The sequence below is a fragment of the Mauremys mutica genome, chromosome 10 (assembly GCF_020497125.1).
Source record: "Mauremys mutica isolate MM-2020 ecotype Southern chromosome 10, ASM2049712v1, whole genome shotgun sequence".
Lineage (NCBI taxonomy): Eukaryota > Metazoa > Chordata > Testudines > Geoemydidae > Mauremys > Mauremys mutica.
This window is the reverse complement of record NC_059081.1, coordinates 2,637,105-2,651,277: the sequence shown is the minus strand read 5'-3', so window position 1 is coordinate 2,651,277 and position 14,173 is coordinate 2,637,105. Positions and strand designations below refer to the sequence as shown.

At 43.1% G+C, this 14,173-nt stretch overlaps 1 protein-coding gene across 3 annotated transcripts in view; it reads right to left on the bottom strand.

Moving 5' to 3' along the window:
- USP37 (ubiquitin specific peptidase 37) overlaps positions 1–14,173 on the bottom strand; it is a 54,599-nt gene that overhangs the window by 28,894 nt on the left and 11,532 nt on the right. For all 3 annotated transcript variants that reach the window (XM_045031989.1, XM_045031988.1, XM_045031990.1), the window contains exons 5-12: positions 13,716–13,897; positions 13,276–13,350; positions 12,367–12,464; positions 6,421–6,505; positions 4,904–5,065; positions 3,740–3,871; positions 1,782–1,905; positions 750–955 (exon numbers count right to left, since the gene is read on the bottom strand). In XM_045031989.1, coding sequence (XP_044887924.1) covers positions 750–955; positions 1,782–1,905; positions 3,740–3,871; positions 4,904–5,065; positions 6,421–6,505; positions 12,367–12,464; positions 13,276–13,350; positions 13,716–13,897 — 1,064 coding nt within the window. The remainder of the gene's footprint in view (positions 1–749; positions 956–1,781; positions 1,906–3,739; positions 3,872–4,903; positions 5,066–6,420; positions 6,506–12,366; positions 12,465–13,275; positions 13,351–13,715; positions 13,898–14,173) is intronic.

The window sequence follows — 14,173 nt, the reverse complement described above, 5'->3', positions numbered from 1 at the left end:
CTGATTTTTTTAAAAAATGAAATACTAATATTTCACATCTTTAAAAACCTTAATTTCATTTCAGGATATAATAACTGGACCCAAGTAATATCATACAACTTTTAAGGGCACAGCATGTGACACACATATCAACAACAGTTTTCTAGAATGACGACATGATTAACACCAGCACAGTACCAAATGTATGTGGCATTGGCCATAGAGGTGAATGAGCAGGACGATGTGCTTACTTAACACATCCTTGTTTAGCCTCTACTGGCATAGCTCCTTTTGGAGCCACAGGAAAGCTGCCATTCCCTGGAAGAAACCACTGGGAGAATGACAGAGAAAACTTGGCCTGCCCACTTCCAGGAACAAGCCCTATCCTGATGTAAAGCCCTTATCTTGTCTAGTGGGCATGGATAGAAAAGCAAAAACGAAAGCACCTACACTGAAACTAAGGCTTCTTTTGCAAAAACATTTAAAAACTAGCAGGCTGCTCGGCGAAGATGTTACAGTAAAGAGCAGTGTGGTGTGAGGGTTTACCCTGTGACTACACTTAATCTTCCTGTGCAGACAGTTTTACGCATTTGGAGAGTTTTCATTTCTGCTTACATCATATGTAGGAAAAGAAGGAAACAGTTTAGTACTACATGTGGAAGTTGGTCTGTGGATGAATGAGATCACAGAATATGAAAATACTTTCCTTCCATCTGCAGAACTTTTACTTCTTAGTCTTCAAAAGTATTGCCTCTCTCAAAAATACTTACATCTTACATATGATAGAATGTTGAACCTCGAACTCTAAGTTAGTGATAACTGGACAAGTGTAAACTTTAGTGGCTGAGATGTCATCAGAGGCCCGTCCTGGTGAGTTATCTTCACCAGACACTGGCTCACTCTTCCAAGTTTTGTTTAATTTTTCCATGTCCTCCTTCAGCTGATCCAAACACTGGCTCAAAAACTCATGTGCATCCTAGAAACGGTGTAAATTCTTTAGATTAGAATGACTATCTGCATATCCTGCTTTCAATCTCTCTACTATACTTGGGGGTGTGTGTGTGGAGGGATGGATGGATGGAGGGCGGGCTGCGGCTGGGATCCAATTAGAACAGGGATTAAGAGCAGCTGAGGGAGGCTGGCTGAGTAGCTGGCCCCAGGTGTGGCCAGCTCAATCAGGACACAACTGGCCCTGATGAGAGGGGCTGTGTAAGGACCTGGCTGCCTGGGAACGCAGGGTACCAGTAGCAGAGCCGTGCTGGGGAAGGGCACGAGGAGCTGGGGAGCTCCAGCCTGGCAGCTCCCCAGGTGGAGGCCTTGTTAAGACCTAAGGGGGTACTGGGGCTGCAGAGGTGCAGCCCAGGGATAGGCAGAAGCAGGTGGCCAGTGATGAGTGGCCATTACAGACTGCAGTCTGCCCCAGGGAGTGGAGGCTAGACGATGACTGGCAGTAGCCACTGAGGCCAGGTGGACATGGGGGTTGGGGGTTCCCCTGAGAGGGGAGACCTAGAGTGTGGGGGTACTGCTGTGGGCAGAACCCCAAAGTAAAAGGCACCAGGGTCCGGGAGGGACATGGGGGCTTGAGGCAGGAGAGACACCAGCCAGCAGGGGGTGCTCAGAGTGCTGGAATCAAGCTAATTCCTGGACGACCAGCAGGAGGTGCTGCAGCAGTGAGTGCTCAACCTGCTTCACAGCTCCTTCAGTCTCAACTTGACTCCAATGGGCACAGACCAAGTCAAAGTGACTACTGCTGAGCTAGCACACAAAACATAGGAGCAGTTTGTACAAGAGAGAGCACTTACATTCTGCATGTAACCCGAGAATCTCTCTGCAGTAGCTGAAATGGCACTTTTCACTTTCTTGAGCAGCTCTTTCTTTACCTCAGGGCTGCAAACATCCTTTTTAGCAAGCAGATGGGCAAAGCGTCTGGAGAAATTAATGCAGTGAAAGGTTGGTTGGCTGGCTTTCCAAATCTTATGGTAGGTAGTGTAAAACCTAAAGATGTCTCTCTAAAAACATTTGCCAAGTCTGTTTTCCATTAGGGGATGAGGCAGAGGGATTCAACCTGTACAACACTTCACAAACTGTCCCTGCCCCCTTAGATTCCAAGTGTTTTAAAACTTAACTCCTGATGCCATCATTTCAATGGGACTCTGCATTTAAAAACTCCTCCAATGTAAAAAGCACATCATAAAAATGTGTTATGTAAAATATGTTATGAAATAACATCCCATTAAAATAAACAGATAAATAATTAACCCTAATTCTTATGGCCAACAAACACTTTTGTAAATTACGTTCCACCCAGCTGCAAGTCTCATTTATTTTTGCAATACAAGAAGTTGCAACATACAGCTTCATTCCTTTACATAACAAGAAGCTGAAGAAATCTGGCAAGACAAAAGTTTCTTTTAACTCAGATATACCATTGTTGTTGGTTTATTAATAATCAGGTGATCCTCTCTATCTCCAGTTACTGTGATCTAGTTAATTTCATAACATATACATGCAAGTGACATATGAAAAGGAAAGAAAACTAACAATTAGTTAACAAAAGAATTGGGTAAATTGCCTGAAACAAACCAACAGAAGTCAAGACAGGCACTATGAAGCATTCACGTCAGTCCTGTTGTACCTCCACACACAATCACGCATGGCCCTCCATCAGAAGATCCTATTATAATGGGTCACAAGCACTATCTACCTAGTTTGCCTGTAAGGAGATAGGGCGCCATCTTTAGTGCAGCTTTACAGTGCATTATACAACTACAACAGGAAAAATATGCACAATGGCCCATTTGACAGACCGCTGAAAGAACGGGACTTAGCTGAGAGCACAAGGATGGTCTTCAGAAATTCCTATTTTACTCTATCTGCAAACTTGACAGTAACATTAGACAAAGTGTCCACAATATGCTTATTCTATGACTGATATCATAGGGCCAAACAGAGGTCTTATTGCAAATCCTAGCAAGAGGACATTTCAAATGGCATATATAACTGCCAAGTCCAAACAGTGCAGGAGTGGTTCAAGGAGCTCAAGAAAGATACAACAGCTAGGGTTCAAGGCACAACCAACTCCTACATGCCTATATTCAAGCATCATGTCCTACAAATTCACCCCAAGGTCCAGTTTGCAGATACAGTAAAATAGGAATTTCTGGGTATGGAACGGCTTCTGTATGAGGAAAGATTAATAAGACTGGGACTTTTCAGCTTGGAAAAGAGATGACATGGGGGGATATGACAGATCTATAAAATCATGACAGGTGTGGAAAAAGTAGATAAGGAAGTGTTATTTACTCCTTCTCATAACACAAGAACTAGGGGTCACCTAATGAAATTAATAGGCAGCGGGTTTAAAACAAACAAAAACAAGTATTTTTTCACACAGCGCACTGTCAACCTGTGGAACTCCTTGCCAGAGGATGTTGTGAAGGCCAAGACTATGAAAGGGCTCAAAAAAGAACCAAATAAGTTCCTGGAGGACAGGTCCATCAATGGCTATTAGCCAGGATGGGCAGGGATGGTGTCTCTAGCCTCTGTTTGCCAGAAGCTGGGAATGGGCAACAGGGGATGGATCACTGGATGATTCCCTGTTCTGTTCATTCCCTCTGGGGCACCTGGCATTGGCAACTGTCGGAAGACAGGATACTGGGCTAGATGGACCTTTGGTCTGATCCGGAATGGCCATTCTTATGTTCTTAAATAAAGTTAATGTCAAAAAAGAAAATATCCCACCCAAGCCAATGAAGTTTACCTGATAAGTGCATTGAGTGGAATTTTTTTCCAAGGGATACCCTGCTTAAGCAAATCATTAGCAAACGACTGAATTGAAAACAAGGACTGTAAAATAGCATTCATGTAGCAGGTATTTCCCAAGTTTGAAAATCTGAAAAGAACAACAAAGGATATTATTGAACATTGACCTATTAAGGCGTTTGCTGTTTTCCATCACAACTGCTCCAACACAGCTCCTCCCTCCTAGACCATTAGTAGGGTTGCCAGGCGTCTGGTTTCCGACTGGAACACTTGGTCGAAAAGTGATCCTGGCAGCTCCGGTCAGCAGTGCCGACTGGGTCATTAAAAATCCAGTCAGCGGCACAGCAGGGCCTGGGGCTAAGGCAGGCTCCATGTGACCCCTGGAAGTGGCCGCCAGGTCCTTGAGACCCGTAGGTGTATGGGCAGTTAGGCAGGCTCCATGGCGCTGCCCCAACCCTTAGTGCCGGCTCCACAGCTCCCATTGGTCAGGAATCATGACCAATGGGAGCTGTGGGGGCGGCATCTGCAGGCATGAGGGCAGCACACGGAGCCTCCCTGTCTGCCCATGTGCCATGGGGCTGCAGGGACCTGGCGGCCACTTCCTCAGAGCCACAGTAACCACCACCGGGACCCTGAACTCCCTCCTACACCCCAACCCCCTGCTCTCCAAACCCCTTATCCCTGGCCCCATCCCAGAGCCCACATCCCAGCCAGAGCCCTAACCCCCCTCCGCACCCTAACCTCCTGACCAAGCCCTAAGCCCCCTCCCACACTCCGAACCCTTCATCCCCAGCCCCAGCCCAGAACCTGCACCCCTAGACGGAAAGCTGGCAACCCATTAGTCATCTTGTATATCTGGAAAGCATCTATGGGTATTTCTACAATCTAAATTTAAAAATACTGTGATTGCTCATTTGGTACAGAGAATAATTTTCAAACAAGCTTATTCCTTTCACTATATCAACTACTAAGTTCTCAGGTTAGCATTTTAGCAAACATTTTTCTTTTCCCAAATTGGGAAAAGGGCTCCTTACTCAGGCACAATTCTCACTCATTCAGAGCCAGGTCTTGTGTACTAATTACATAGAAACGAATTCTTCAGTCTGCTCACATTCAGATGACAGGGGGGAAAAAGTCTGATATCAAAGTAGCTAAAACTTACCCTTGTAGCTGTTGCTGTGGGTGGCTGGAAAGGGGCACTCGAGGTTTGTTCCATCCTGTGTAGTCTTGATTAGATCTCATTTTTTTAACAGAAAGTGGGGCTGGCTGAGAGAGAAACCCCAGGCTTCTTTTGGCTGAGGGTGTCTGACTTGATATGCTAGACCTACAGGGCAAAAAAAAAAGGGGGGGGGCGGGGGAGGTGCATAAAATCTAAGTTTTTGACTGCACTGTTCTTTCAAGACAGTAGCAAAGACAACAATTATAGCCCATGACAAAAATGACAATCAGATCAGCCTTATCCCTTGCACATGCCAACCTGCTGCCTATCTACTCATGGCAATTGAAATGGGATTGAGCTGGAGGAGAGAAGGCTGTCCTATTCTACCTTTAGTAGATTATGTCTTGAAGAATCTCAAAACAGGACTCAAAAAGGAATCGCTTCACTAATAAAATGGTGCCGTCTTTGTAATGAAGCGTAGCAGCCAGGCAGACAGCGGGTGCACACTGCATTGCAAAATAGTGGGCTACATATGGGAAGGGGAAACACTGGCCCAGAACACTCACCAAACCCCACAGCAGACAAGTCTTTGGTTTTTAAAGTACCATTGGACAAATCCCCACACAGTAAACTCTGGGAAGGATGGTCTTATGGTTAAGGCATGACTAGACCACAACTCAGGAAATCTAGTTTGAATTTATGTCTCTGCCATTAACTTCCCATGTGAGCCCTGGACAAGTCATTTAATCTCTATACCTCAGTTCCTTATCTCTAGACTATGGATAATATTTCCTCTCTCCCTACCCTTTGTCTGGTCTAACATGAAACTCTTTGGGGCAAGGACTGTATCTCTCTGGTGCCTGCCTAGCACAATGTGGCCCCAATCTGGCACTACTGGAATACAGCTACTACTTATAAAAATAACTACAGTTTATCTACCTGGGAAGGATGAAGGCTGATTCAATCTCACTGGGATTTGAACCTGGGATTCTAGAGTTTAGATATTTTAAATGTGACACAGACCATTAAACCATCCACTCTTTTCCTTGCAGAGTTTGATTTTGATTCCAGATTCTTCCAAATCCCTCAAGTAACATGGTGTGAAACAATCAAGCCCATAGAATTGAATGTGGGGCTCTGATCTTCACTGACACAGTGACTCCTATACCCAGCACCAGCAAAGCTCCCTTCAACAGCAGAGCTTCTCAACAGAGGGGTATGTTGTATATAACTTTAATACAACCCATGCTTTTCTTGATGAAATCTTACAATGTGCAAATTTAGATATTTTTAGGAAGCCCATCTAGCCCAATATGCATATAGACCACACGACAACCCAAGTCTAGTACAAAACTAGAGTTTCAGCAATCCTGCATTATTTACTTCAGAAAAATGAAATGCAATTGTTTTCATGAATAAAATATGCATACTATTTGGTAAACACACAAAAATTCAAATGCCTAATTTCCTGAAAAACAGCTCTTTGTCCTGTAGACAGAACACTATAGAGTCATGCCTACCTGTCCAGGTTGGAATTGCCAGTGGAGAAGTCCTTTGATGCGGACCTGCTACCATAAAAGGAGGATGATTGTAGAGGCAAAACCCCTTGAAGAGCAATAGAAAAAACATTTGTCATGTATTCCAGCTAGCTCAGCTATGTATACTGTACTTGAGGACGGTAAATGGCTATACTTAAAATGTAAAGGGTTTAAAAAACCTTTTCAACAAGTAGTTTTTTCAGAGTTGTGTAATGAAGAAAGTACTAGCTCTAAATACTAAGTGCATGTAGTTTTTTCATATAAGCTAAAGGCTGGCTTGATACCTCCACCCTGAAATTCTGATTTGTTTATTTGAAAAAGGCTGTTAAAATGTGGAACCAACAACTGAAACAATGGAATGTGTATTTGTCAGTTGTTCAAACATAAAAAATACATACACACAAACCCTTCTTAGCTATGATTTCCAATGCAGTGTACACAAAATTCAAAACAAATACCTTGTACTGAAAATTAAGTTTATTTTCCTACTCTCCATTTCATAGTAAATTAACGTACATTTGTGGGCAAAACATGAAGTATTTCAAATGAGATGTATTCTGACACCCCAGTGATTCAAATTATAAATGTTGCCATGTAAAACCATAACTTCACAAGATTCAAGCACGTCTATTAAGTGGACAGAGAATTATTGTTCACTTTCATCCTGGCTTTGGGATGGAAGATGCAGAGTTCAGGCCATCTGTACAGCCTGAAGGAAGTTTACTGCTGCCACCTGTACTTGCAGATAAACAGAAAACTTCTGTTTCTAATTCTGAAGTCCTTTTAAAATCTTTTTTAAAGACTTCACTCATTAGTTCAGCATCATCCTTACTTGTTCGACTAGCAAAATAATTGTAGTCTGAGCTATACCAAAATAAAGCGTATTCACATTTTTAAATCTACACCAGCCAATGTTTCTCACAAAGGCAGAATCTAGATTACATTCCCCTTTGTGAACAAGGTGCTCGACGTTTAGAATTGCAATAAACTATATCCTAGAATACTCAAGGAGCTGACTGAGGAGATATCTGAGCCATTCCATGAGTTTTCGAAGATAATCATTAAGATGGGCAAATAAAGCATCAATCTATAAAAAGAGGAATAAGGACAACCAGAGGAATTACAGACCAGTCAGTTTAACTTCAGTACCCAGAAAGATAATGGAGCAAATAATCAAATCATCAATTTGCAAATTCCTAGACGATAATAAGATAAGTAACAGTCAGCATGGATTTCTTAAGAACAAATGATGTCAAAGCAACCTAACGGCTTTCTTTGACAGGGTAACAAGCCTTATGGATAGAGGGGAAGCAGCAGATGTGGAATATCTTGACTTTAGTAAGGTTTTTGAGACTGTCCCACAAAACTTCCTCATAGACAAACTAGGGAAATATAGCCTAGATGAAGCTACTATAATGTGGGTGCATAACTAGCTGGAAAACCATTCCCAGAGAGTAGTTATCAGTGGCTCACAGTCAAGCTGGAAAGACATATCTAGTGGGGTCCTGCAGGGATTGGTACTGGGTCCAGTTCTGTTCAACATCTTCATAAATGATTTAGATAATGGCACAGAGAGAACACTTATAAAGTTTGTGGATGATGCCAAGCTGGGAGGGGTTGCAAGTGCTTTAGAGAATAGGATTTAAATTCAAAATGATCTGGGCAAACTGGAGAAATGGCCTGAAGCAAACAGGATGAAATTCAATAAAGACAAATGCAAAGTCATCGGCGATCCCTCGAGGATGATCTCTTTCACGGGTTTTATTTTTCATGACTGAGGAGCCCGACCCTTGAGCCACAGGGTCGCTGGCAGACGTTGCAGGTGGTGTGAGAAGACAGGATTGGGCCACGATTGCTGCGTTCTTTTCTGGTGTTTTTCTGCAACTAGGGCAAGGCGACTTTCCTCAAAAGTGGACATTCCCGCTCTGACAAGCCATGGCCAGTTATCCCTATCCTGGGCTGCTGTCTCCCAGTGTGTGTACTCCACTTAGGAAGGAACTATCAATTGCACACATACAAAATGGGCAATGACTGCCTAGGAAGGAGAACTGAGGAAAGGGATCTGGGGGTTATAATGGATCACAAGCTAAATATGAGTCAATAGTGTAACACTGTTGCAAAAAAATGTAAATAGCATTCTGGGATGTGCCAACAGGAGTGTTGTAAGCAAGACACAAGTAGTAATTTTTTCACTCTACTCCACACTGATAAGGTCTCAATTGGAATATTGTGTCCAATTCTGAGCACCACATTTCAGGAAAGATGTGGACAAATTGGAGAAAGGCCAGAGGAAGAGGAACAAAAATCATTAAAGGTCTAGAAAACATGGCCTGTGAGGAAAGATTGAAAAAATTGGGTTTGTTTAGTCTGCAAAAGAGAAGACTGGGGGGGAGTGGGAAGGGGGGAGGGGAAGAGGAGGACCTAACCGTTTTCAAGTACATAAAATGTTGTTACAAGGAGAAGGGTGAAAAATTGTTCTCACTAAAACCTCTGAGGATAGGACAAGAAGCAATGGGCTTAAATTGCAGCAAGGGAAAAACTTCCCAACTGTGAGGGTAGTCAGGCACTGAACAAATTGCCTAGTGAGGTTGTGGAATCTCTGTCGCCAGAAGTTTTTTTTAAGAACAGATTAGACAAACACCTGTCAGGAATTGGCTAGTTATTACTTAGTCATGCCTTGAGTGCAGGGGACTGGATGAGATGAGCTACTGAAGTCCATCCAGTCCTACACATCCATGATTCTGAGAAAAGAATTGCATTGGAGTCTGTGCCTGCCATTTACCTATCTTGACTTGGCAGGACTATTTATTATGACCTCTCAAGGTCCCCTCCCAGCCCTACATTTCTATGATTTCATGAATAATAATAATTTGTATTACCATAAAGCCTTAGAGCCATAGTCATGGACCAGGAGCTCATTGTGTTAGGTGTTGTACGGACAGACTAAAAGACCATTCTTGCCCTCAAAGACCTTCCAATCTATGTACAAGACAAGAAACAACAGGTGGATAGCACAAGGAATCAATGAGGCCTGGTCTACACTACCGCGGTAAATCAATCTAAGCACGCTACTCCAGTTACGTGAATAACGGTACTGAAGTCAACGTAGCTAGTTCCACTTACTGCAGTGTCCACACTGCGCTGTGTCCCGCTGATTTACCTTATGCTTCTCGGGAAGGTGGAGTACAGAAATCGACGGGAAAGCGCATGTTCACCAGACGTGCTAAATCGATGCCACTGCATCAATTGCAGCAGTGCCAATTTAGCTCTGTAGTGAAGACATTCTCTGAGATAATATTCGTCAAAAAAACAGATCAGTGCTCTTCATTATTTTTTGAAGAAGGGGCCACTTTGGCAAAAAAACCTTCAATGTGAGAGCCACATCAACCCGACACAGGCAGTTGAACATTCCGAGTTCTTTGTTGATTGATATGGTAATATTACCGTTATTGGTAATATTGCTTGGGGTGCAGGAGGAGGTATGGGGGACTGGCTCTGGGAGGGGGCTCAGGGCTGGGGCAAGGGCTTGGGGTGCAGGAGAGGGTATTGGGGGATGGCTCTGGGAGGCTACAGGTTGGGTGGCAGAAGAGCTATTCAGAACCTGCCCACTGAAGTGGCAGCACTTACTTTGGGGGGGCCCCAGCCCCATGCCACTCTTGGAAGGGGCCGATGCGCCCCTGCAGCCCACGTGACTCTGGGGGCTGCCCCTTTCTGCAAGCACCACCCCCACAACTCTCATTGGCCACAGTTCCCCATTCCCGACCAATGGGAGCTCTGGGGGCAGTGCTTGCAGGCAGGAACAGCGCGCTGAGACCTCTGTTCCCCCACTTTCCTCCCGGGGCCGCGGGGGCATGCTGACCACTTCCGGGAGTGGTGTGGAGCCACAGTAGGCTGGGAGCCTGCCTTAGCTACAGCCCCAATGCGCTGCCAGAGAGCGCGATCGACAGGAAGCCACACTTAGGGTCCATGGGAGCTGCCACTGGCTTACAGGCCTTGCAGCGAAGAACACTGAAATAAATAGCGGTCCCAGCATATCAGTGCCCTAAACGTTGCCAAGTTTTTTGTAGGCATCATGGCAAACGAAAGCTACTGAGGGATTTGAAGGAGAGTAATGAATGTGTGCAGCAGATGTTTATGGGTAGCTCCTCCCAAGAATGAGGGGTAACGTGGAAGAAAGCAAAAAGGTGCTTGTTTGAAAATTCAGTAAGTGACCGATGGAGGCTGGTATTAAGGGCCAATCAAAGTTGAGAACTCAATAGTGAATGAGAGATGATAGGTAAGGTTGGGCCTGTAAGCCTGACTTCAGTATCAGGCAAACTGGTTGAAACTATAGTAAAGAACAAAATTGTCAGACAGATAGATGAACATAATTTCTTGGGGGGGGAAGTCAACATTGTTTCTGTAAGGGAAATCATGCCTCACCAATCTACTAGAATTCTTTGAGGGGGTCAACAAGTATGTGAACAAGGGGGATCAAGTGGATATAGTATACTTAGATTTTCAGAAAGCCTTTGACAAGGTCCCTCACCAAAGGTTCTTAAACAAAATAAGCTGTCATGGGATAAGAGGGAAGGTCCTCTCGTGGATTGGTAACTGGTTAAAAGATAGGACACAAAGCGTAGGAATAAATTATCTGTTTTCAGAATGGAGAGAGGTAAATAGTGGTGTCCTGCAGGGGTGTATACTGGGACCAGTCCTTTTCAACATATTCATAAATGATCTGGAAAATGGGATAAACAGTGAGGTAGCAAAATCTGCAGATGAAACAAAACTACTCAAGATATTTAAATCCAAGCAGACTGCGAAGCGCTACGAAAGGATCTCACAAATTGAGTGACTGGGAAACAAAATGGCAGATGAAATTCAATGCTGATAAATGCAAAGTAATGCACATTGGAAAACATAAGCCCAACTATACATACAAAACGATGGGGTCTAAATTAGCTGTTTCTACTTAACAGAGAGATCTTGGAGTCATTGTGGAGAGTTCTCTGAAAACATCCACTCAATGTGAAGTGGCAATCAAAAAAGTGAACAGAATATTGGGAATCATTAAGAAAGGGATAGATAATAAGACAGAAAATATAATAATGCCTCTATATAAATCCATGGTAGACCCACATCTTGAATACTGCACGTAGCTGTAGTCACCACATCTTAACAAAAGCTATATTGGAATTGGAAAACATTCAGAAAAGGGTAAAAAAACCTTTAGGGGTATGGAATAGCTTCCATATGAGGACAGATTAATAAGACTGAGACTTTTCAGCTTGGAAAAGAGACGACTAAGGGGGGATATGATAGAGGTCTACAAAATCATTATTAGTGTGGAGAAAGTAAATAAGGAAGTGTTATTTACTCCTTCTCATAACACAAGAACTCGGGGTCACCAAATGAAATAGGCAGCAGGTTTAAAACAAACAAAAGGAAGTATTTTTTCACACAGCGCACTGTCAACCTGTGGAACTCCTGGCCAGGGGATGTCGTCAAGGCCAAGACTATAAGAGAGGTCAAAAAAGAACTAGATAAGTTCACGTAGGACAGGTCCATCAATGGCTATTAGCCAGGATGGGCAGGGATGGTGTCCCTAGCCTCTGTCAGAAGCTGGGAGTGGGCGACAGGGGATGGATCACTTGATTGCCTGTTCTGTTCATTCCCTCTGAGGTGCCTGGCATTAGCCACTGTCAGCAGACAGGATACTGGGCCAGATGGACCTTTGGTCTGAACCAGTCTGGCCTTTCTTATGATAGCTGCAAAGGGCCTTGAAAGTGAATACAAGTAGCTTATGTTTGATGTAAGAGAGGGCGGACATGGTCAAAGCGACAGGCTAGGAAAACTATTTTTGCAGCAGCTTTCTTAACATTTATGAGTGGAGTAAGACTGCATTTTTTTCGAGGCCAGAGGAAAGGATATTAAATGCTTGTTTACCTGATGTTCTGCTCTCCTCTGCCTGTTTCAGATTCAGCTGTTTCTCTCTGCTACTATTTAAAAACTTCCATGCCGGATCAGTCATAGCTTTGTTATTGCTACAGATAAATGGGAGCTGAAGTCAGAGCAGTTATGTGAAGTACAGTTTTTTCCTGGTTAATGTTTACACTTTAAATTTTTTTAGATATTTAATTCATATTGGTCTTTGTTTTAATTAACTATGAAGTATGTACACCTCATCAGCAAACAAATTTAGCCAACTATACCTCTACCCCGATATAACGCTGTCCTCGGGAGCCAAAAAATCTTACTCTGTTATAGGTGAAACCACGTTATATCGAACTTGCTTTGATCCACCGGAGTGCACAGCTCCCCCCACCGAGCGCTGCTTTACCGCGTTATATCCGAATTCATATTATATCAGGTTGTGTTATATCAGGGTAGAGGTGTAATTCATTAAATAGGCCTTTTCACTATCACATCAAACACACAGCCTACATCTCTCTGCTGTATGAAATACCATCCTCCTTTGTGCTTTGACCTCCTACAAGTCAAAACTCAAACCCAATAAGACAACTTCTGGCAAAACAAGTGCAAATTACCACCAAAAGGTGAATATCCCAGATATCTATTTAGCATCCAACACCGTTATAGAAGATGTGTTTGGTTAGTGCTAACTGACAAGGTAAACACATTGTCTGTAGATAACATACTACTGCAGAATTAACATACCTATATAGGGCTCTCTCTCACTCCCTAGTCCTTAACCCTTTCCAAACATAGATTACAATGTTATTATGACAGAGAAAGCTCTGTGTATTCTTTTCAAGAAGACTCATATTTTAAGAGTAGGTGGGCACATGCAGGAGGAACTTGCATCAGAACCTATAAAGATCAGCAGTAACTTACGTTGAAGAATCATTCTCTTTGGGATAATCTTCATTCATCTCTGAACCAGAGGGCTGTGTTCTTTTCCTCTTTTCACTAACATAGCACAAGAATAAATCATTTTAAGGAATCATTAATTCAGACGGACAAAGACAAACCTCTTCCTTCACCACGCATGCCTTGTGTGCTCTCTGTACTTCCTGCTAACCTTTCACAATTTTCAAGTTTCAAATATAAAATACAACAAATAATTTTGCACACACAGCTCTTTTAGGTTGTTCCCAGAGCTCATGGACCAGCCATGAGCCAGAAATGTGACTGTTAACATTGTTTTCAAAGCAATACCAAAAAATCATAAAAATGAACCAAAAGGACTTATACGTACAGTAACTTGTTACGATTACACATTTGTATAGTGCTAAATTTTGGTAAGAGCATATTGAAGGAGCTTTATTTCATACCGGTTTTCCAGTAAGCCCGTTCTGTGAGGAGTTGATGAAGTGGGAGACACTGAAATGTTAACCCTGTTGCTAGGAGTTCCACTTCCTGGGGAAGTCTTAACAGATGCTCTACTTGGGCTGCCCAGAACCTTTCGAAATGGATTTTCTTCCTTTCCCTCCACAGTCACTCTTTTTGAAGGAACCTGCAAAATCCAGCAGGGGAAATCCACAATAATCAAAAATGAAAAAGACTATTGTTATTCTAAATTGGCATTTAAATGTCTCTCCCAGAAATGCAGTATCTGAAAACAGGGAAATGCAAAGTTTAAGGACAGTAGAGTGTACTGTTGCACAGATGGAGTAAAGTTTGCATACATGAAAAGCCATTGTAAAACCACCAGATTGTGGTAATGCATAAATGGAGTATCCATGCAAACTTTACCCTTCTCCTCCTCCCACACTATCAGCATCATTGATGT